The following is a 24,862-nucleotide window of genomic DNA, read 5'->3' as shown; positions in this document are numbered from 1 at the left end:
GACCACTTCATATACTGCAAGATAAAAAAACATACATCTGAAAATAACTGTATGAGGAAACATGCAAATATGAAGAAAAAAAGAGCTGCAACAACAAAGACACTTTGATTATGCTGCAGGTCAGGTGTCACTTTTTGATGTGCTGCTTGTGGTCATTCCGGAATGAGCCAAACCTGTCATTCCTCTAGGTTATTCCATGTAGTACAACTCTATTTCAAGTCCATAATCTGCAGAAAAAGAGAGGCTCAGGAACTTCTACTGTTAGACAGTGACATGATTAGGTATATCCTCAATTTCAGCTAAGATTGTTTTTGTGACTCCCGAGGCGTTCAGTCAAGATAAATGGTTAAAGGAGATGCAGTTCTACACACGTATCAGAGGAGATTAGCACAATAACGGTATATGCTATTGTTTGTGCTTGCTTGGATGTCCTCTGAGATTTTGTTGATCTTGTTAGAGAAGGTAGTAAGCAAGCTTTTGTAGCATTCAGGGCAAGTAAAAAATAAAATAAAAAAAGTCCCCGATTGGTTTCAGGTTCTACCAATTTAGTAAATGCTTTGCACCGGTTGGTTGTTCACTTCAATACTACAGGATGTTAAATGATCCTTTTAAGGCCTATTAGCTACCTTAAAGTAGCATCACATTTTATGACATCTTCCAAAGTGTTCCATCACTGCTTCTAAAGTTTGGCTCTATAATCATTCTTTTCAACCAGGTTGAACCACATTCTACCACTTTTGCTTGATAACTTCTAGTTCACGATTTTAACTGGCTTGATCTGTAAAAGATTAAACAAATGTTGATGAGCACCGCCTTTAGCAAATGCATCTATCTATCTCTATATTTATTTATGTATTATTTTAATCTATGTATTACTATTTATAAAGCTCAAACATAGCTAAGAAGCAACGGTGGTCAGACCGTTTTATGGAGGGGGGCGGAGGCAGGTAGGGGAGACAATCTCCAAAATCGTGCTCATCAAGCGGGGATTCCACAAATGCATTTCACATTTTAAATATCCCTTTTTTGGCACAGGGAGATTAAGCATTCTTGTTTTCCAGAGGAAGTGCGTTCATTTTCCTCCCTTGCACTTCTAAGGGAGAGGATTTATTCCAGCAGCCTTCACACAGCACTGCATGCTGCTCCAATGCAGGAGTAGGGCATTAATAACAACTAGGAGCTCTCTGGAAGCAGTCACAGCCCGGGATGCCATGTCTGCTGCCTGCCTGCCTGCCTCCCATCAACATTCCGGAACCGTCTCTACTCCGGGAGTTGCGAGGCTCCAAATCACACCATTACTTCCCTGCCCCCTTAGCAGGGCTCGAGTCGGGGTACCACGCGGGTGGACGGCATCCGCCCACTTATTTTACCGGGTGTACGCCGCCCCCCCTGCCAGACAGCTGGACTTCACTTTCAGTGGGTGATGGTAGGGAGGTTGTCAGATTTTCACCGGGAATTGCTGGGGGGTGCCACTCCCACCGCCTGAAAGCTACGCCCCTGAATGCCCTCAATCTGGAACTTAAAGCACAGAATTTAGATAACAACTAACTGGTCGATGTCCGCAGGGGTGCTTGATTGTTGTACTTTACGACAAGCATAATTACCTGCCTTGTGCCTTCTCACACATTCTGAGAAACGATACGTGTAAAGAAACGCCCCTGGAGGTCACTGCACACTCTGAAGTACGCACAGCCACGCAGCTGTCATAAAAGTATGTACTTAACAGTAAGTCGGAGAACGCCATGGGGCCGTAACTTGGCCAGTAATGTTGGGGGCGTGAGATTCGGATTTTTCCAACACTCACATACATAAACATAATACAACAAGCGGGTGCATGAGAGGGGCTAAAAGGGGAAGTGGAAAGGGAGATGAATGTGTATTGCAATCGCATAAGGGGTGAGCGAGGGGAGGCAATGAGCCCGATGGTACAAGTCACCGTTTGTGATGTCACTTCCTGTCGTGACGTCACTTCCGGTGACAGCGTCCCCCACTTCTTTTTTTAGGACTTGAGCCCTGCCCCTTAGCGTGAACTGCTGATTGCAGAGTTGGTTTTAACTGTGAAGGCCGAGACCGCAATGGCAGATCTGCTCCCTGTGCATTGGCAAGCACAACAAGTAGTGGCACAGTCTGTAGTACGAGCACTTGAAGGACGCTCCAGTTAGCATAAACAGACTAGGCAGAATAGGCTTCCTTGCTGCCTGCTAGCGATTAGTTACACAGACATTGCATGTGATATTCTGTGGTGCCTCTTCAGCATGCAGTGCTGCACGGTTGACATAAATGCAAATGCTACTTACCAGTATGCATCTGTTCTTGGCATGTAGGGCTGCTGACATTCATATCTGTGCATAGATCGCCGCCTAGTGTTGGGTCCGGATGATTGCACATTGTTGTCCTGGAAGAGTCTTCGAAGTATCACGAGATAGGTGGCTCCTCCCCTGGACTACAGTGCGCATGGGCATCGCCTCCATCCCCAGATTGTTTTTAGCCATTGGCAGAGATGGAGTGAAGTATGTGAGTGATGACCATGCTATGAGCATATAAATATATGAATACTGCAGCTGCTACAGGCGCCGGGGAGGAGGGTGGGCGATATGAATGTCAGCAGCCCTACATGCCAAGAACAGATGCATACTGGTAAGTAGCATTTGCAGTTCGAGGCATGTGGGCTGCTGAATTCATATCTGTGCATAGAATATATAGCAGTCCCTCCATTAGCGGCGGCCGCCCGTGCCAGCTGCAGCAGTCTGAAAAAGTGTTTTGAGAACAGCCTGACCAACAGCTGCCTGCTGTTTGGAGTGCACGTCTACACAGTAATGTTTAGTGAAAGTATGTGTGGTAGACCATGTGGCTGCCCTACAAATATCTTCTAAGGGAATGTTACATAGGAAAGCCATAGAGGCCCCCAACTTCCTGGTGGAGTGGGCTCTTGGTGGGATAGTGAGAGTGCGTTTAGCTTTAGCGTAACAGATTTGAATGCATTTCACGATCCACCTAGCGATCCCAGCTTTGGAGATAGCGTTTCCCTTGTGGTGTGTGGCAAAAGCAACGAAAAGCTGCTTGGTTTTGCGAAAATCTTTTGTCCTGTCCACGTAGTACATCAAGGCTCTTTTAACGTCAAGGGTGTGGAGCATCCGCTCCGCCAGCGTCTCTGGGTTTTGGAAAAACACCGGCAACTCAATTGACTGGTTCATATGGAATTGAGATACAACCTTGGGTAAGAATTTAGGGTTAGTGCGGAGCACAACCCTGTTAGCATGTACTTGGAAGAAAGGTTCTTGGATGGTGAGCGCCTGCAACTCGCTAACCCTCCGTAGCGATGTAATTGCTACTAAGAAAGCAACCTTCCAAGTCAGAAACTGAAGCTCACAAGAGTGCAGTGGCTCGAAGGGAGGACCCATCAGTCTTGTAAGAACCACATTGAGGTTCCATTCTGGAGCTGGTGGGGTCCTTGGCGGAATGACTCTCTTGAGTCCTTCCAGAAAAGCCTTGATAGCAGGGACCTTAAAAAGTGACAGGTGTTGCCTATTCTGGAGGTATGCTGCCATAGCAGACAGGTGAATGCGGATGGAAGAGTACGCCAAATTGCATTGATACAGGTGGAACAGGTAACAAATTATGTTTTGAATGGAAGCATCTAGCGGGTCAATATCGTGGTTAACACAGTAAATGACAAACCTCTTCCATTTAGCCGCATAACAAGCTCTAGTAGTGGGCTTCCTTGCCTCCCGAATGATGTTCATGCAATCGGGAGGAAGATTGAGGTAGCCAAACTCTAGGACTTCAGGAGCCAGATCGCCAGGTTGAGCTGTTGCGGATCTGGGTGCTGAATGTCGCCATGGCTCTGCGTCAGAAGGCTGGGAGTGAGATGAAGCCTTTGATGCGGTACCACGAGAGTTCCAGAAACGTGGTGTACCATGGTTGGCGAGCCCACGTTGGAGCAACCAGGATGAGAGTCATCGAGTGCTGCCTGAGCTTGCGTGCCACCAGCGGTATCAGAGGTGCTGGGGGAAAAGCGTACGCAAATCTGCCTGACCAGTTCATCCACATCGCATTGCCCTGTGATTGCGGGTGTGGGAACCTGGCGGCGAAGCTTTGGCATTTTGCGTTCTCCTTTGTGGCGAACAGGTCTATCTCTGGATGACCCCACCTTTGGAAGTACGGTTGGAGTACTGATGGATGTATCTCCCACTCGTGCATTTGATGGCTGTGCCTGCTGAGCAGGTCCGCCATCTGGTTGTCCTTGCCCGGGAGATGCTCTGCCATGAGGAAGATGTTCCTCTGAATGGCCCACTTCCACATGCTCTGAGCCAGATGAGACAGCTGCGGAGAGTGGGTGCCTCCCTGCTTCTGAATGTAGTACATGGCTGTCATGTTGTCCGTCCGGATCAACACGACTTTGTTGCACAGATGTACTTTGAACGCCTTCAAGGCCATGAAGATTGCCATCAGTTCCAACACATTGATGTGCATCTTCCTTTGCTGTAGTGTCCATAGTCCCTGCAGCGTGTAGTGGAGTACATGCGCTCCCCATCCCTGGAGAGAAGCGTCCGTCGTCAGGATAATCTGTGGCACAGGCTCTTTGAATGGTCGGCCCTTGCAAAGGTTTTGTGGATTCCACCAATGCAGAGAGTTGTATGCCCGACCGCTCACCAACACTAGGTCTGTCAGTTGCCCATGAGCCTGAGTCCACTGACGTGCTAGGCACTCCTGAAGCGGACGCATATGTAGTCTCGCGTGCGGGACGATGGAGATGCAGGAGGCCATCATGCCTATCAACTGCATGAACACCTTCGCTGGAAGAGAGTGCTGAGGTCTGAATCGTTGGATCAGCGTTTGGATACTGGCGATTCTCACTGAATTTGGCTGCGCAGTGGCTGCCAGAGTGTTTATTGTCGCGCCCAGATACTGCCGTACATGGGCGGGCTGGAGATGGGATTTCGGGTAGTTCAGAGAGAATCCCAGATCGTGCAGGAGATGAATGGTGCGGGACACGTGGTCGGCGCACTGCGGCTCTGTTTTTGCCTGAATGAGCCAGTCGTCCAGGTAAGGGTAGACGTGGACGTTCTGGCGTCGTAGATGCGCCGCCACAGTCGCCAGGCACTTCGTAAAGACCCTTGGCGCTGTGGTGACCCCGAACGGCAGAACCCTGAACTGGTAGTGCTGGTCTTGAATTGTGAATCTGAGATACTTCCTGTGGGAAGGATGCAAGGGGATATGAAAGTATGCATCTTTTAGATCCAACGTAGCCAGGAAGTCCCCCTGTTGAAGCAGAGGGAGTACCTGCTGCAACGTGAGCATATGGAAATGCTCCGAGAGAATGTACCAGTTGAGGGGCCTGAGGTCCAGGATGGGCCGTAGGGATCCGTCCTTCTTGGGGATTAGAAAGTACAGAGAGTAAACCCCTGTTCCCCTTTCTTGTAGTGGGACGAGCTCTATTGCTCCTTTTTGCAGCATGACCTGAACTTCCTGCTGCAACAAGTGCAAGTGCTCGCCGGACATAGGACGGCTTCTTGGAGGTATGTTTGGTGGAGTGGAAGTAAGTTCCAGACAGTAACCGTACTGGACAAGAGATTTGACCCACCTGTCCGTGGTGATGGATCTCCACACGGGCAGGAACTGCTGGAGTCTCCCCCCGACCGGTGTCATGTGGTCGGGGGGCAGTGACAAGACGTCACTGCTTGTTGGCGGCGGTGGACCTGGAGCTGTTGTTTCCACGTCCCCTGCCCTTGACATTGTTGCCTCTGTAGCCACCTCTACCCTTGTTGGTGTACGAGGATTGGGTATTGCTCTTGTAGTACTGGGTGGATTGCGATGCCTGACCCCTTGAGGTGCCTCTGGTATTGGAGCGGCAAAAGGAACCACCCCGAAACTGCTGAGACTGGAGGGCCCCCATAGACTTAGCAGTGTCTGTATCTTTTTTCATTTTTTCAAGCGTCGCATCAACCTCGGGTCCAAACAAATGGTCAGGATTAACCGTCTGGTTCAGGATGGTTGTTTGTATATCAGGTTTAAACCCTGAGATCCTAAGCCATGCATGTCTTCTGAGCAACACACTGGTGTTGATTGCCCTGGAGGCTGTATCAGCCACATCTAGCGCACATTTGATGGAAGCGTTTGTAATGAGCTTTCCCTCTTGAATTAACATTTCCCCTGCCTCCTTGTACTGGTCAGGCAAGTGCTGGAGCAGTGCTTCTAGGGTGTCGTAATGAGCCCTATCGTAGCGTGCAAGTAGGGCCTGCGTGTTTGAGATGCGCCAAATGTTAGCTGCCTGTGCAGCAATTCGTTTCCCTGAGGCCTCAAATATTTTCGACTCTTTGTCTGGGGGAGGAGAGTCACCAGTTGTGAGTTCGCCCTCTTGCGAGCGTTGGATACCACCAAAGAGTCCAGTGGCAAGTGACCCTTGATATATGTTGGATCCGAGGGCGCTGCCTTATATTTCTTATCAATGCGTGGATTGATGACACGTGCCCGAGTGGGCTCCTTGAAGACCTCCTGCGCGTGCTTGAGCACTCCTTTGAGCATTGGCAGAGTCTTGATTGACTTTTCAGCCACTGAGAAAGTGTCAAATAAAAAGTCCACATCCACAGGATCGGAGTGCAGCTCGACATCATGGTTAGCTGCAGCTCTCTCGATCAAAGCGTTGAAGGCCGCAGAGTCCTCCGTCGGCGAAGTTTTCGCCGCAAAGAGCTGCGGTTCTTGACCCGACTGCGGGTCCTCGGGGTCGCCTCCGGCAGTCCAAGGTTCATGTTCCTCCTCTGGATCCGAGTACGCTGGATAGTTGTACTCGACCTCCTCCTCGTCACCATCACCCGCAGTAGAAGGAGTTGGTGAACGCGGCAGGTCTCTTGGAGACGCCGGCTCCATAGGTGCTGAAGTACACGCAGAGTCCTTCTTGTTTTTGAGAGGAATGCGAAAATGTTCCAACACCGGCTCCGTGGTGATTTTCCTTTTGAGGAGGGACAGTTTCCCGGTATTGGCGTCGATGATGACCTCACGGCGCTCTTCCTCCGCAAGCGGCTGGAGCCGAGGCTTAGACACCACTGGAGACGCTTTGGGCATCAACACCTCCTTCGAGGGCACGCCTGCCCCATGCTTCGAAGCGAAAGCCTTCGGCGCCGACTTCGGCGGCAGGGTGAAGCGGATAGGCGTTTGCGCCTTTGACGGCTCCAGTGCGGGCTTCGACACCCCCTCTTCCTGTTCGGGAAGCACAGCGACCTTCCGAATCCGCTGCAGGGACTCCTCGACCTTCTTCGATAGGGCTGGAGAGGAATTGACCGGCTCGGGCGATTTCCCCGTCTTGGGAGTGGTGTCGGCGAGAGGCCCCGTCTTCGGAGCCGACGCTGCACCGTCCTTGGCCCCGACGGCCGGAGCCGGCGAAGCCAGAGCCTTGGGATCGCCTTGACGCTTCTTCGAAGGCTTCTTCGGGTCATCGACCGCGACCATCTTCGGCGCCGACGCAGCCGCGTCGGTCGACTTCGCCTTCGGCATCGACCCTGAGGCCCTCGGGTCGGCCATCTTGGCGTGACTCTCCATGTCGGCCATTTTGGATTTCTTAGACTTTGACGCCTCCAGAGCCTTCTGTACAGCTTTCACTTTCGGTTTTGAAACCGGAGTAGCAGATCCCGAAGGCTTCTCTTTCGTTTTTGGAAACGTGAGTGGCACCTCCAAAATGTCCGTGGCCGGGCCCGGAGGCGGGGCTGCTGGACTAAGAACGAGGTCTTGGGTAAGGCCCGAAGGCGATCCCTCGACCTGGGCCGCAGGAAGGGGGTCGACCCCTGAGTCAGTCCGGGGATGCTCTTCCTCCGAGCTATCCCCCATGGTGGCAATGGCCCCATCGTCGTCCCCTACCTCGTCGCCGGCTTCGTTAAACTCCTCGTCTCCTGCGTCGTAGGCATCCCCCTCGGACGCAGGGCTAGAGTCCGAAACCTGTTGGACATTGTCGTCTCCAACATCTTCTTCGAAGATGTCGTCCGGCGGGGGCGCAGACATCTGGGCCTGGAGTCTCGCAGCGCGACGAATCTTGAGGGTCTTTTTACACCGGAACCTGGAGCAGGCCATACACCTGGCCTCGTCATGGTCCGGCGACAGACAAGTGTTGCACACTGGGTGCACGTCGAGGTGCGAGTATTTCGAGTTGCACACCGGGCACCGTTTAAACGGAGTCCGTTCCATGTCTGGAGCGTCGTGTAGGCCCGTCCGCGCCGACAGCACGCGGAAGGGCAGCAAGAGTTCGGAGCTGAAGAAACAGTAAGACCCGAACGAAAACGATACCGGCGCCAAGCCTAAAGACCTTTTGGTCTCGAGTTAAGAGAGTTAACAACTATCGGTTCCGACAGAGGGAACCGACACACATCCGAACCCAATGGCGGAAAAAAACAATCTGGGGATGGAGGCGATGCCCATGCGCACTGTAGTCCAGGGGAGGAGCCACCTATCTCGTGATACTTCGAAGACTCTTCCAGGACAACAATGTGCAATCATCCGGACCCAACACTAGGCGGCGATCTATGCACAAATATGAATTCAGCAGCCCACATGCCTCGAACTTAATAACCAAGGGCAACTTTTGACGGCTGTTTTTTCCAATGTGTGTTACTTTACTCCAGTCCACCCGCTTGAACCTAAATACCCCTTAATACCTCAGACATGCGCATCAACTTAGTTTTCGTTTTTATCTTTCAGATTGCAAGGGTGCAGTAAGCACGTTTAATGACTAAACAATGTGTAGTATTCTTGTATCTTGTTTATATGTTATATATGCTTTCTCTACCACCAGTCCAGCTTGTAGAATGTTGCAGCTATGATGCACAAGAGAATGTTGGGATTCTGTGGGCTGAGGTCTACAGTTGACATTGGGCTGAGCATCATGCTGGATGCTCCTGGTGGGGCTGCTTTACCATCTTATCTACTTATCTTCAAATAAACATCTTAATATCATCTACTGTGTGGGACCTGATTAGTACATTATTTATGGCGACGAGGATGGGATCAGGGACAAGCACAACAGCGAGTGAGGAAACTACGTGACAATGAGGCTCTCACCTTAACACAGCGTGGTTAAGCCTGTTCCAATCTTTTAAGATACTTCTGCAAAGCTGCTGTAAATAATCTCCAAGCACCGACTAGAAACCAAACAGCAGAGTTGTTGCATCATGCTGGATGCTCCTGGTGGGGCTATATCATCTTATCTACTTATCTGCTAATAAACCATTCAACATCAACAACCGTGTGTGGACTTCAATACTACACAATGCCCCCCCTACTTTCCAGTTCGGGGGAGGAGGCATTCATAACAATGTCATAAAAGTATGCAGGCGGAGGGTATTAGAGTCGCATTTGCATGGCTTCCGCAGGAGGTGCCATTTTAAAACACTAAGCTTGGTTTCCTCTCGCTTTAGGGACCCTCCTCGCAAAGAAGTCTGCAGCGCGAGACAGACAGGTTTCGGCTAGCCCTCGGCTGGACGAACTGTCATTGCTCTGGAAGCAGCAAGGCTCCTCATTACACCATCACTCCCGCTCACAAGAAGCGCTGAGACTGTGGCACTGGTTTTAACTGTGACAGCAGATACAGCAATAATAGAACTGCTCCTTGCGCCTCTTTTTTATGTCACTGTCTCCAAAATGAGTGCTTAAAAACAAATGAATCCACAGCACTGCACATTTTTGGAAACCGTTACATATACCTGCGTGACTAGCTTTTTCAATTGGCTTTTGGCAGAGAATATGCAAATAGTTTGAAGCGAATCAGACATTAACCTATGAAATACAGCACAGTTCTGAATGGATTATGCACTATAATCTTCATGGGAAATATATCAGCAATGGAACACTATGGTTTAAAATTTACAGCTCAACAAATACAATTTTCTGCAAATTAAATACAGCGCATATACTCAAAGACACGGTTTTGTTTGCTGCGCTGAACACGTAAACACATCTGAATTCCACTCTAGTGTGAACTTGAAAAGATATTTGTCCTGTGCTTTCACAACATTAGGTCTACCAGAGCTCTGAGAACTCACTTGCGTTGGTTACCGGTGGAATTAGTAAGAGCTGAAAAGAAAAGGTACCTGTACCAGTTTTTAGTTCTTAGCTGCACTTGTCTTCAGGCCTGAATTTTGCCAGGCATCGTGTGCATGGAAATAGGTAGTCTTTTCATATGTACAAGTTTATATCAGTCTGCCTATACTTCATCGTGTGTGTGTGTGTGTAAGTGGGGTGAAGGAGTAGTTTCTTTTCTGTAACTCCAGTTCTGTAGTAGGGGTATCTCCTTTATAGTCATAATCTAGTGAATAGTCCCGCCCATGTGCGTGGACCCCGGAGCAATCAAAAATAATCTCTAAAGTGTCGAAAAAATGCAGAACTGCACAGACACTTAAGAGAGAATTTAAAGACATATAATGCAGCCTATAAAAGGCTACACTGTCCAGTACTTCAGCTAGAAATTCCACCAAAAATCCACAAAAACAGCAAAGCCTGCCAGAGTTCCTTTGCCTTCGGCACAAACCCCTCTGGAAGATAGAGAGGAAGACATGGACAGACAAGCCCCATAGGCTGCCATTATGTGGCTCAGAATAGGATACTGTGCCTTTAAGAGAACTTTCCAGAACTTCACAGTATCCCAGAATACCCTGCAGGTCTCTCCCACTTTCAGTTCTTTTTGAAGGCGTAACCCGCCCGACCTGTAGCATTCTTTACATAAACATCTCTCCACCGGGGAGGAGGGCGGGCGCTTATGACTATAACAGAGATACCCCTACTACAGAACTGGAGTTACAGAAAAGAAACGACTCCTTCTGTAGTAGGGGATCTCTGTGTATAGTCATAATCTAGTGAATAGAATGGCAAGCCCATCCCCACACCAAAGCGGCGGTGGAGAAAAGAAACCAACACCACTATTGTGCGAACAAATTCCGCAGCGAAGCCTGTCCAACCTGAGCATCTGCCCTGGCATCAGCGTCCAGACAGTAATGCTTAGCAAAGGTATGAACTGACTTCCAAGTGGCGGCCTTGCAAATTTCTGCAATCGGCACATTACGTAGCAAGGCTGTCGTGGCAGCTTTGCCCCTGGTGGAATGAGCCTTAGGCTTACCCCCTAAGGTCTTATTAGCTTTCTGGTAACATAGTTGTATGCAGGACACAATCCACCTAGAAATGGACTGCTTAGAGGTCGCAAGACCCGTCCTGACTGATCCGTAATTGATAAACAATTGGTCTGACCTACGAATATCTTTTGTCTTATCCAGATAAAATTTCAACACCCTCCTAACATCCAGGGAATGTAAGGACCTTTCCGCTGGAGATGAAGGATTCTGAAAAAACGTAGGCAAAGTTATAGTTTGGTTGACATGAAAGTCAGAAATAACCTTGGGAAGAAATTTAGGGTGAGTACGCATAACAACCTTAGCAGCATGAAATACAGTATAAGGTTCATTACAACACAACGCCTGAATTTCACTCACCCTGCGGGCCGATGTAATGGCCACGAGGAACGCCGCCTTCCAGGACAGGTGCAGCAACGAAGCCTTATGAATGGGTTCAAAAGGCTCCTTCATCAAACTGGACAGCACCACATTCAATTCCCATGAAGGCGAAGGAAGCCTGACAGGAGGGAACACTTTCTTCAAGCCTTCCAAAAAGTCTTTGATCACAAGGATCTGAAAGAAGGAAGTCTGCTCAGTGCGTCCGCCTGAACATTCTGCACACCTGGCAGATGGGTAGCCGTTATCGTCAATCCTCTTGCCAGAAGCCAGTGCCAGATCGTCTGCGCCTCCCGAGACAGGGTGCGCGATCTCGACCCCCCCTGCTTGTTGAGGTAATACATCGTGGTTGTATTGTCCGTCTGTACAAGCAGAGAGTTGGTCCGGAAGGATGGATGAAAAGCCTTCAGCGCCAAGTGAACAGCTCTGAGTTCCAGGAAATTGATGTGATACGTGGACTCCGTCTGAGACCACGTGCCTTGGATCTGTAAGTCTCCCGAATGCGCTCCCCAGCCCTGGAGAGAAGCATCCGTCACGATCGTCTGAGTAGGAATGTCCTTGTGGAAGGGAACCCCTCTGAGGAGATTCTCCACTGAACACCACCACTTCAGAGACTGAAAAGCATGCAGAGACAGTTATTAGTCCCAAGATCCTCTCCTCTGGTCCCATTGGTCCTCCAAGCACTCCTGCAGAGGCCTCATGTGTATTCATGCATGAGGAGTGAGGAAGATACAAGAGGCCATCGACCCCAGTAGAGAAGACACCGTCCTCACTGTTGTAGATGGAGCGGTCATAAGAGCCTGAGCCTTCCGAAGGATCGATCTCCGTCGCTCCTCCGAAGGAGACACGCTTGCTGACAGCGTATTGATGGTGGCTCCCAAGTATTGCATACATTGGACCGGGATCGGGACAGGCTTGGACATGTTGATGTGCAACCCCAACTTGTTCAAGAGAACGCATGTCTTCTGGAAGTCTGCTTGAGCTTCTGAGAAGGAGGAGGCCTTGATCAACCAATCGTCCAGGTACGGGTAGACAAACACCTTGCCTTTCCTTAGGTGTGCCGCTACCACTGCCATGCACTTCGAGAATGTCCTGGGTGCAGATTTCAGCCCGAAAGGCAGCACCGTGTATTGGTAATGGTTGGTGCCGACTTGAAATCGCAGAAACTTCCTGTGCTTGTGTGCGATGGGCACGTGGAAGTACGCATCCTGTAGGTCTATGGCACAAAGCCAGTCCCCCTGTTGCAACTGAGGATAAATCTGATGCAACAACAGCATGCGAAACTTTTCTCTGCGAATCCACTTGTTTGCCTGCCGCAAGTCCAGAATGGGCCTGAACTTGTTCTTGTCTTTCTTGCGAACCAGAAAGAACCGGGAGTACAGACCTCTTCCTCTTTGAGACAGAGGTACGTCTTCTATCGCCCTTTTCCTTAACAGGATATCGGCCTCCGCCTGCAGCTCGCGCAGTTGATACAGCGAGCTGACCGGAGGGATCGCTGGAGGACTGATGAATCGAAGACTGTATCCATTGCAAACAATATTCAGCACCCACTTGTCCTGAGTAATTTTTCTCCACTCTGCCAGAAAAAATTTAAAGCTTCCTCCCACCGTAGCGGGTAACGGATGACGGGGAAGAAACCGTTCAGGGTCGAGACCCGGCCGGGCCCTTGTTCGCGGTAGAGGACTGCTGGCCACCTCTACCCCTCTGGCGTTTCTGGAAGGGTCTTCGGAACTGCTGCTGTTGTTGCTGCTGCTGTTGTCCCGAAGACTGTCCTCTTCCTTTCCCTTGCGAGCCGAACCGCCGTTGGAACTGGCGGTAAGGTTTCTTGTCCTTTGGCTTTTCCAAGCCCACAACCGTCAGGGTTTCTGCCTCGGCATTCATCCGGGCCATTTCGTCATCCGCGTGTTTACCGAAGAGCGTGTCTCCGGAAAACGGCAGATTGGCCACTCGCTGTTGCGCCTCCGGCTTGAGTGACGTAAGCCTGAGCCACGCATGGCAGCGCTGGTTGATACCATGGCAGTTGCCATGTGCGGCCAACAAGGAGATATCCGCCGAGGCACTGATGGCCTGGTTCGAGACCAGCATCCCCTCCTTCACGATTTCCATGAAGTCCTCCTTCCTGTCACGCGGCACAAGTTCCGCGAACTGCTCCATGGAATCCCACAGCACACGGTCATAACGTCCCAGTAATGCCGAGTCGCTGGAAGCCTTCATCGTGGTGGAGGAAGTCCCACATGCCTTCCTTCCCGCTGAATCAATCCAGCGGCTCTCCTTATCCGGAGGCACGGTGGAGGACGGGGAGGTAGAATGTTGTTTCCTGGCCGCCGTCACTATTACTGAGTCAGGTACAGGGTCCATCCTCAAGAAGGCAGGATCCGAGTCTGGAGCCCTGTATTTCTTCAACAGTCTGGACGGGGCAGCTTTCACCACCGCAGGTGTAAGAAACAGCTCTTGTGCCGGTTTGACCAGTCCTGGCAACAGAGGGCGAGACAGGTGCTTCTTGTGCAAAGTTTCGAATATCATGGACGTCGTAGGTGTAGGAGCCGTCACCGTGATACCCAACTTCACCGCCCCACTCAGGAGGACCTCCTGAAATGTACCGATGTCGTTGATCGGAGACACCCTAGTCTCCGGGGAATCGGACAGAGTAGGTGATTAGGAACGGGTCCTAGAAGTCGTACTGGACCTGGACCGATGCCTCCTATGGCGCCATCTAGAACGGGTGGAGGACCGGTGTCTGCTCCTCGATCGTTCTCTCCTTCCGGAGCGCAACCTCGATCTTCTGGGCCTCGGACGACCAGCCGGAATCTCCGGGCTGGCCGCCTTGGGCTTACGCGGTTCCTTAGACTTAGGAGTCTTCTTGGGAGGGGTCGGCAGCCTGGGCAACGAGACCGACCTCGGCGGAACCGGTGGAGGCTTGTCCGGCGCAGGGGCCCCTGGCCCGATCGGAAGAGCCGGCAGCGGAGGCAACGGAGGAGGGGTAGCAGCCCTCGGACGTGGACCTCTAGGAAGCGGAGGAGGAGGTGTAACAGACTTCTTTGGAGTATAGACCTCAGAGTGCACCTATCCCGGTGACCCACCATCCTTCCCGGACTAAGGGGAGCCCCCCACAGCCCTAGGCAGCGCGGCACCATCCTTCGGCGCCGACGAACGGTGATCAGACCTCGAACGCCGGTCCCTCGACGTCGAACGTCCCTTCGGCGTCGACCGTCTCCTCTGTCTCGGCGTCGAACGTCTGCCATGTCTCGACGTCGACCCGGACCATCTCGACGACGAGCCTCTGTGCCTCGACGGCGATCTCTTGCGCCTCGACGGCGACCGCCTCGACGTCTATCTCCGCCGCCTCGGCGGCGACCTCTTCCTCCTCGACGGCGAACGCTTCCGCCTCGACGGCGACCGCTTCCGCTTCGACGTCAGTCTCGACGACGAGGATCCCCTCGACGACGATGATGTCTTGTCCCTCGACGGCGATCGACGGTGTCGCCCTGACGGCGAGCGTCGACGCCGGACCCATCGACGCCGAAAGCTCGACGTCGAAGACACTGATGAAGATAATGTCCTTGGGGTCGACGGCGGCCTATGCAGGTCCGTCGACGGGCGACGTTCTCTCGACCCAGAGCCCTGGGGAGACGAGGAGCCGGCCTTGGACCTCCCTCTCGACGTCGTGGTGGGTGCCACCGACCCCGACGGAGAGTGGGTACGTGTGCTGGAATTCCTGCCTCTGGGGAGCCCCCAGAGGCCTCAGCATGGGCAGATGAAGCCCCTCCAGACCCACCTTGCGCCTTCAATCTTCTTTTTTCCAGACCCTGAAGCCTGATCTTCAGTCTGTCTTTCAGGGTCCTGCCAGAGAAGCCTTGGCAGATCTCACACTCTTCAGGGATGTGGGAAGAGGGAAGGCAGAGGATACAGACCTCATGGGGGTCTGACTTGGCCTTCTTCCTGGAGCACTCCGGGCATTTGTCAAATAATGCAGGCGTTATAGACAACAAAAGGGTGCAAACAACCAAGAAGAAGACACCAAAGTACTTAAAAAGTACAAAAAATCGAATTTAGTGAAAAAACACCAACAAAACCCTTGAAAAGGGAGAGCTCAATGCTCCAGGGTCCTGCTTGCAGGAGTCGGAAAAAAGAACTGAAAGTAGGAGAGACCTGCAGGGCATTCTGGGATACTGTGAAGTTCTGGAAAGTTCTCTTAAAGGCACAGTATCCTATTCTGAGCCACATAATGGCAGCCTATGGGGCTTGTCTGTCCACGTCTTCCTCTCTATCTTCCAGAGGGGTTTGTGCTGAAGGCAAAGGAAATCTGGACAGGCTTTGCTGTTTTTGTGGATTTTTGGAGGAATTTCTAGCTAAAGTACTGGACAGTGTAGCCTTTTATAGTCTGCATTATATATCTTTAAATTCTCTCTTAAGTGTCTGTGCAGTTCTGCATTTTTTCGACACTTTAGAGATTATTTTTGATTGCTCCGGGGTCCACGCTCATGGGCGGGACTATTCACTAGATTATGACTATACACAGAGATCCCCTACTACAGAAGTTGGAATTCCAAACGCGGAAATTGGGAGAACAGCACAATACACTCCAGCTCGGAGTAAATAACGTTTTTAAATAGTATGCAAGTTTACATTCGCCAGCTTTCACACTCATAATTAATGCTATTCCCAACTGGGAGACACCTCGGCCGGTTCACATTCACTGCTATTTTCAATGACACGCATTTGCGAGCACCAGCCATACATTGATCCTGCCATCTCTGCTGTGTCCACCACCCCCACTCGATTGACAAACACAATATCTCACTCATAAGCAAGACCTAGTATCTTTGCCAATGCTCGTTTTCCCATTAGGAGTGTGTTTGGGGTGTGCAATATCTGTAGTTTGCCAAATGTGGAGTTGCAAGGCCCACCTAAATCAGAATCTCGGGGTTACTAAGCATGATTTATTTTTGTGTACCATCATTCAATGTGGTGTAGGATCAAAAGAGTATTGCACAGTTGTTGACAGCCACTGAAAATCCGAATAAGCTACATAAACATCCACTGCACAGAAATAAGAGATCGCATTTTCTATAATTATTCTTCAAGACACATGGTAGCTGAAACAATACATAACCAGCACCCTACATTCAAACTTTCTTTAGAAAGCCCAGTTTGTAATCTACACAACTAAACTTCAAGAGCTAGATCGATCCAGTTTGACATCTTAGTTCTGTTTGCTGAAATAATAACCCTTACCATTAATACTTAACCATTTTTAGTTGCCAAAACCAGTATACACAAACTCTAAAGGAGAGCACAAGGAGACAAAACGTGCCTATGACAGCACCTCATTCATTTGTGTCAGCTACTTAGATATTGGTATTTGTTATATCAGGGGTTTTAGCAAACTACAGTAGAACCATCCATTGCACCAATGCCCAACACAAACTGAAAAACAACCTTAATAGGTTTACAATGTAAATGTCAGCTTAAATATGTAACGTATAATACAAAAGAAATGGACACCAAGAAACAATAAAAGCATGCTACCACCTTTTCTTTACATTTCAAGATTAAATTGACAACACAATTGTCACACTTTGTAAACAACTAGTGCCTTTAACAGTGGTGGCCATTGTTGGTCCCTGAAGGCTGGCTGCAAGCCACCTTTTCAGGATATTCATTTAAAATATATATAAATAACATGGACCTAAATGGAACTTATTTATAAAGTTAGTGATTTTCAAAAGAATGTTGCATGGTGTTGGGCCTCTAAAAACCGACCATTGCACCCTTAGTCAGGTTGCCAAGAGAGCACTTCCTAATAACATTACTCACCAAACACAAAGGTATTGCTCTTTTCTGGATGCCAAGTGACTGAAGTTGGAAAGCTGGTCGAACAACTGGTGTCTGTGGGAGGAATGCAAATATTCAATAAAATGTGGGCACAACTCATGACAATTTCAATCATATGCAATGGAAGTGAATAGGTCTATAAAATAAAATGGAACCCATGCACTAGCTGACGTTGTGTATAAAAATGGGAACTATAAAGCCAGATTGCTTATATCTCCACAGTTATAGCTCTGCTCCTGCTGGACTCAAAACAACTCTCACGGTTGAATAAAAACCTTATCCTGCCATTAAAAAAACCTATGCATGAAAAGATTGTTTCAGGGCAAAACATTTGCTATTTTATGGCACCACTGCCCGACTCACCGATCCGAAAAGCAGGTTTAGAGTTCCTTGTGTCCCACAGCAGAACTCTGCCATCCTGTATGAAAGATTTAGTTCAGTTAACATTATGAACAATAAAAGAAAATAAAGACTGCTTTAATTCAAAAAAGATAGTGGATCATGGATAAGCCACTGGGTGACTTTACCGCACAATGACAAAATCTGCCAGCACTTTCTACTAATTTGCCCAAATTATACAGAGTTGATGGGGAAACCCATCATGCCCAGCGTATGGCACACAGGAATGGTTGATGCTGTCATTTGTACAGCAACACTTATTTATACACATTTATTTCGGCACTATATGGCAGTCTGAGGACATCACAGATCAGCTAAACTGTATAGAATGCACGCTCATTAAAAAAAGCGAACCTTAAGAGTTTACTGTCAGAGGATCTTTGGTCCCCTGAGCAAGTGAAGAGGGCAGTGAAGAAACTGGGGTTTTGGAAGGACATATGAAGATTCTTGGAAAGGCATATAGGACCTGGCACCACCAGTGGTGCATCTATTCAGAGGCAGCTGGGCACTTATTCCACTTTAATTTCTGCTGTATATTCCACTTTCCTTGACTTGATTTTTGCCATTTCCCTGCTCCCGTTTTGCCCTAACACCTATTCCATTCTAGTGATCACCACTAAAACATGTGAACAAGGGACATCTTTTTATTATTCATTTTAATTCAGGTTATATACACATTTCTTTTTTTACTCCCTTAGAAAAAACTGGCTGGCTGAAAGTTTAGAATAATTCTAATCAAATCAACCTATGATGAAAATTAAAGATGCCTGATGCACAATATAGTCCATGCAGGATCTTTAGGCCCAGATTATCCATCCAAAATGTATACATTAAACACAGAGCCTACATGGCATTAAGGACGCATATCTTTTCTTAAATAGTAACTTGAAAACAGAAATGCTTTCATAAGTAATAAACCAAAAAATAAATAAATAAATAAACATAAATAAATACATAGGATTTTCATACTTGGTAAATGGCAATGCATGGTTAGCTGCAAGCACTGCTGTACTAAGGATTAGAAGGATTATAAGGAATGCATAAAGTATCCTGGGAGATAAAGAAAAATAAAGCATAATGATGGACCCTTTCTGCTAACAGCACCTGACTTCCTTTCTCCCCAAGCAAATATATAATCCCCTCAAATTACCCTAGGGGTTTGTGTGCACACTGTATGGCACCCACCATTACTGTGCATATTCCCTAGGGAATGAAGAAATACAGAGAAACAACCGCAAAGGTGCACCACAATTTTCATCAAGACACAGTATTGCTAATGAATTGAAAAATTACTTTATCTCCCAGGATAGAGAAACAACCGCAAAGGTGCACCACAATTTTCATCAAGACACAGTATTGCTAATGAATCATGGAAAGATGATGTTTTTCTTGTTTTTTCAATAAGTCTTTATTTTCAACCATTAACACCGTACAGCCATAGGCTGTACGGTGTGGCTGTACGGTGTTAATGGTTAAAAATAAAGACTTATTGAAAAAACAAGAAAAACATCATCTTTCCATGATTCATTAGCAATACTGTGTCTTGATGAAAATTGTGGTGCACCTTTGCGGTTGTTTCTCTATCCTGGGAGATAAAGTAATTTTTCAAGTGTCAACATTGGGGGGTAGACTTAGTCAAAGTAGCGCTCAAAAACGAAACCTGTGCACAAGAGTTTTTAGAAATAAAATTGTAGTCAATATGTACAAAGCTGATTAACATTCAGACATGTTGATTCACTATCGGAGATCAGAGCGGAAACAATAAAATGGCTGTCACTCTTCCAATGTTCACATGCCCTCATGTGCCATGCCATACAACTCAGGGAGATCAACGGCCCTGCCTTTGTGTAAACGAAATCCATTTCACATGAATCTCACAAAACATTGGTTGAAAAGCTCTTTTTGTCAAAGTAGTGGATGTCAGTGCCCAAAGTGATGCAGAGGGTGTACGCTTTCCAACCTAAAGTTTCAGGGTGCTTGTGTTGGGAGGATGCAGGGACAGTAACTCTCAGAAGTACTTTCAGAAAAGCTCTATCAGGTCAATACAAATGAAAATGATGGAAAATGTCAAATGCAGTTTCCTGCATGTGTTGAACACACCACAAGTGTTTGAAACTTCAAGACTTCAGTTATTTACAGCAAGGCCAAGGTAACCCAGCATCAAGCTCTCAAAGCAGATATCATGAGCACATTCACAAGAAAGTTCTGTTCTACGTGCAATGTCAATAATGATTTTAGAATACACTCTTATTAAAACCATTAAGAAATATAAAGTTACGGCATTCAAAAGACCAATTATTTTAAAAGATATTGGCAGTGTTTTCTTTATTTACCTGACTGCAGGACAAGAAGACAGTCTCTTTATCCGGGCATCCTGCAATACACGTTACTTGGTTGGAATGTGCTGTGAAAACAGAGTAAAGTAAGGTTAAAATCAGCAATTGTAAAAGTAATATTAGTACTAGGAATAAGACCCACTTACAAATTTTAAAAGTATGAGTAGTCCATGTTTTTGAACACTTACTCTAAAGTTGACAAATTACACATAAACAAAGTTTTCACAGATTTTAAACACCCTACAAAGACCACAAAGCCCTTGCATACCATTTATGAGTGATTCTTGCTTTGGTATACTGCATCAAGAAAATTCAATACCGTGGGGGAATCAGTACTTTTGGGGTGCAGGAATACCAATACTCTTAAATGAGAAAAGCAGTAACCGGTGTTTTAGCACAGATTCCAGCATTCTTAAGCAGAAACTCACCTCTGTAGGAATTTATCACAGTCTGCTGAGCAAGATCCCAAACCTTAACACTGTGAGGAAGCAGAAAAGCAAACAAACAGTTTACATCGATTCATGGCAAACAGAGGTATACAGAACCATGCAAACTTATTTTAAATGGAAGCACACCTGGAGTCTTTACTGCCACTCACTGCCTGTGCACCAGTGCCAAGCACACTCACTGTGGTGACAGTGTCATCATGCTCATATCTACAGAATTTATTCACTATTAGGGTCTCATCCTCATCAAGCTCCCACAGCTCTACAGCACCTGTAAGACAAATTAAACAAGGATTGAACATTACAATCGCATAGCACTTATAGTGAGCTAATCAATAGATCCTTGCATCTTCATTAAGTCACAAGACTCAGAAGTTCTGAAATCACCTAGTGGGAATTTTACAATGTCAAAGGTGGACAACTCCACCTACTACACCAGTGGCTCAAGACACATGAATATACAGCTAACGATAACGATTTTTCTCTATATTGAAGTGTTGAGAAAAGACCAAATATATACAACAGGAAATAGATAACTCTGTTCTTGAACATTAGTTGACAAACGTCTTTTGTTATAAATCTTATTCTATAAACTAAGATTCCATTTGGGGATAGGAATAACAGATGTAGGGAGACATTGATTTTATTAACATTTCATGTTTTGCTCAGCTTTTGCCTGCAAGGACTCAGAAAAACCTAAACTCCTGTGCTGATTAACATTGGATTTTTTCTACCAAGTCAATGTGTTTGCAGCTATGATGGACCAGTCCTTAAACAGTTTTCAATGCACCTAACAAGCATTGGAACATTGCTGCATCATCATGGGAGAAAACCCTCTGCAACATTCCCACTTTAATCAATCATCACTAATACAGTAACATGTCAAATTCTTCTAGCTAAATCATCATCAGTAAAGAGTAGAAAATCCTGCAAAAGCCACAGGGTTGAGAGTAGTGTTCATATTAACCAGCACTGATGCCAATGCACTCAGAGGAAAACAAAAATAAATAAGATCTGGTCTTTTAAAATTACTTCACTGCATCAAGTTGCATTTGGTGCCTGGCACGCATAAAGTACATGGCAAACGTGTTGCTTACTATGAACCAATAAGAAACCTCTCCTATAGTAGATTGCCACCACTCTTGCCAAACGTACAAAGTGAAGATTCCTTGAAATCAGAGGAACCATGAAGGCCCGTTTCATGACTTGATCAAACATATTTGACTTCTAAAGAAAGTGGCTCCCTCTCAACTTGAGAAACACTTTCTCAGCTTTAACACCCATGCTATCAAATACTAAACATTGTGCCTTTGCTCTTCGTAGTGCTAGTGCCACAGTTACTTTAGAAGCTTTCAGCATCACCTGGTGCTGTAAACAAATATGTATTAAGAATACAAATATGAGCACGTTTTTCAAACAGTCTGCTATGGAAAGGAAACATTGCTTACAGTTTATTCATCACATAATTCACTGGCAGACATGCAAATAGTTACAGAGAAATACAAACTTGACTCATCGTTCTAAACTGAATCTTAGAATGTCAATTTAAATGCACTGATTCGGGACACTGGAGCAGGACGATAGGTCGCAGGAGCACGCTGATCGGAAATTCCGGTCTTCTTTCTCTCCCTGCCAAGTGACCCATGAGGCTTTAACAGCAAGTAGCAAGTTAAAGTAGAGGGAATCCCCCTCTTACACGTACAGCACCTTAGCGAGTGCAACACTTTTCACCACACATTGTCACTTAATATAGTTTATTATCACTCACACATACTCATTGGTCCTGAGGAAAGCCAGTTTTAATCAAAAGGCCTGGCTGAAACATGTAGACCACAAGGACGTAGGAGCTCTTAATACACTCCACATCGTCCACAGCCTTTTTATCTTGCTAACAGGGGCCCAGGTATTAAATTTACCTTTTACCCTCGGGAACTGGGACCACCTGTATAGCTTTTAACTTTTCACTTTCATTCTCACCATCACTGCACACTCAGCAAGCATACCTGCTCCTCAGTAATCTGGAGTCGCAGCACACCCGGGACACATTCGGTGTCACTGTGGTGGGCCCGATGATGAAGCATGACACCAACTAGGTTGGTGTGTGAGGGCTTCATGACCAAACCTAAGGGTTTGCCCGCAGATATACCCCCTGAGTCTCACTAACACAACCTAGCTAGTCCTATATTGATATTTCTACATATAAACTGGGGACCCGGACTGGCTTACCTAGTCCTCTCTCTCCCTTTTGATTTGCTAATTTAAATGCACTGCCATCTAAAATGGGCCTTTAGTGTCTCACAGGTGGACTCAAGTAAATTCGGTAATCAAACGCATTTCGTTTGATGCATGCCAGCGTTTTACAACATGCATTCGCAAAGCCAATAGCTGCGGCTTATAACAAACAAGCATTTACAATGCAATAGGCCTCGCATTATTAAAGTTTGGGCCATTGGTGTTGCATTCTTTAGCAATGCCAATAGCTCAAACGTTAATAATGCGAGACCTATTGCATTGTAAATGCCTGTTGCAGCTTGGTGCGGCTCAGTAGTGTGGCCACAGCATCAACTTTTGGGAGCATAGCCGTAAACAGCGCTTATCACACGATTACACATTTTAGATGAGTGAGAAAACAGACATTCTGGACAAGTCTGCCTTTGTTTTAATAGATCGCATCTCCTTTGGTTATTTGAGCCCCGGATAGCAATGCTATTGTAGCAGAAGCGTCACGGACATGAAACACTGGATAGTACAGCAATCACTCAGGTCTGCCGTTAGCAGCGCTTCGAGGGGGCACGTGCATTAGCAAGGCGCAATAGGTCACGTCCACCCTTCTCGCACTCTTCTAAGTACCTCGGAGTTCAGGTGGTCTGTGGCTTTTGCTCTTAAAGGAACGGGATGTGGCAGTGAGTCGTAAGGAGGTGATTGGGACTGGTCGCTGTACAGTTATTTTTACAAGCTTACAATTGCACATGTTTATAGTTGCATTCGCAGGAGGAAAAGTGGTGCGCCCAGGTTCACACAATGTGTCGATCAAGTGCCGGGATGAAAGGCCAAGTCTCCTGTGGGCAGGGTCAAGAGTTTATCCTGTAGTCTTGTTCCCGCGTGCCGGGGTTAAAACACGAGTCCTTATCACTGCCTTGAGTTGCTCGTCTTAGTTGCACCCTCAGGGCAACCGATGTTTTGCGAATGCTGGGACACACGAAGGTGTGAGCATTTCCTCTGTAAATTGGTGCATGGTGGCCCAGGGGCTTTGGTGGAAAACACTGAAATATCTCCGTCTGCAGGCACCTGGCAGTGCACGCGTTAAGTGGCCTCCGTCTCCCCCTAGGGGAGAAGCGGCGCAGTGCAGCGTGTGCGGGCGCTGGAGGCTGGCAGCACAGTACTGCACTCCGAGCCAGTCCAGGTGGTCCTGTCGGAGCCCGGTGTCTCAGCTGCTGCTGCGCCCTGCACACAGCGAGGCTGCTCGCGGCATCGGGACCCCCAGGGCACCGCGGGGCAGGTAAGAAACACAGCATTTACACAAGAGCATACTAAGAGGCAGCCAGAGGGAGAACGAAATTTCTAACGTGGCAAAGTGGCAATGTTCTGAAAATCTGGAGCAGAAGTTACAACAAGCTGTGATTTAAGGGTTCATTGTTACAAAAACTAGTGTTGAGAAGATGGCAAGTGAAATATTGCTAGGATAGAATTTTGCGTTCTTTGCTGCAGCGCCTAGAAGCGGGGGAATTTGTCACGCCTGGAATGGAAACAGTGAAGATAAAGGGACGTTCCGCATCAGCATAGCGGCATGAGGCGCTTTAAAGCAGGCTCTGTAAGGACAGGTTATGACACATCTACCTGATGGACGTAGTAGATGACAGCGGATGTAAGAACTGTCTGGAAGACGAACATGTGTCCTTAACGCGCACAGATGCTATGATAAGGTGGAGTCTCTGTTTTGGTATATCCACCTTTGTAGCTTTTCTTTCTTCTTTAAAATGTCCTTGGTGTAACTTTTTTTTTCAATTCGTTGTTGTGTAAATAATCACCATTGTAATTGTCAAATGTATTTATATAGCGCTTCCTATACCCTGACAAGGCTTTGAAGACTTCGCTTATCTTCAAACTGTCTTTCAGTTTAGAAGCATAATCCAAATAAAAAAAACGTATCAAGAGATAAAATCGAATCACCGAGATCAGTGCGCCTTACGGGAAGAATGCACGCTTACGCGCTTTAGTGTGCAAAAGAGAAGAGCTTTGCTCGTCTACTTTGGTGAATTTAAAACAGCCTCTCGAGACCACCAGCTGCACCATTCGGGTGATATCGGTTACATATACACAGGACAACAGAGCTGTCTCTCACTGTCCACATGCCACAGACGGT

General features: G+C 47.6%; 1 protein-coding gene across 1 annotated transcript in view; it reads right to left on the bottom strand.

The window, feature by feature from the left end:
- The window catches only part of WDR77 (WD repeat domain 77), a 107,669-nt gene that overhangs the window by 44,641 nt on the left and 38,166 nt on the right, over window positions 1–24,862 (bottom strand). The window contains exons 3-7 of the mRNA XM_086923357.1: window positions 20,629–20,770; window positions 20,482–20,531; window positions 20,051–20,121; window positions 17,682–17,736; window positions 17,301–17,372 (exon numbers count right to left, since the gene is read on the bottom strand). Coding sequence (XP_086779483.1) covers window positions 17,301–17,372; window positions 17,682–17,736; window positions 20,051–20,121; window positions 20,482–20,531; window positions 20,629–20,770 — 390 coding nt within the window. The remainder of the gene's footprint in view (window positions 1–17,300; window positions 17,373–17,681; window positions 17,737–20,050; window positions 20,122–20,481; window positions 20,532–20,628; window positions 20,771–24,862) is intronic.

The sequence above is a fragment of the Lissotriton vulgaris genome, chromosome 5 (genome assembly GCF_964263255.1).
Source record: "Lissotriton vulgaris chromosome 5, aLisVul1.2, whole genome shotgun sequence".
Taxonomy (NCBI): domain Eukaryota; kingdom Metazoa; phylum Chordata; class Amphibia; order Caudata; family Salamandridae; genus Lissotriton; species Lissotriton vulgaris.
This window is presented reverse-complemented; position numbering and strand designations above follow the sequence as displayed.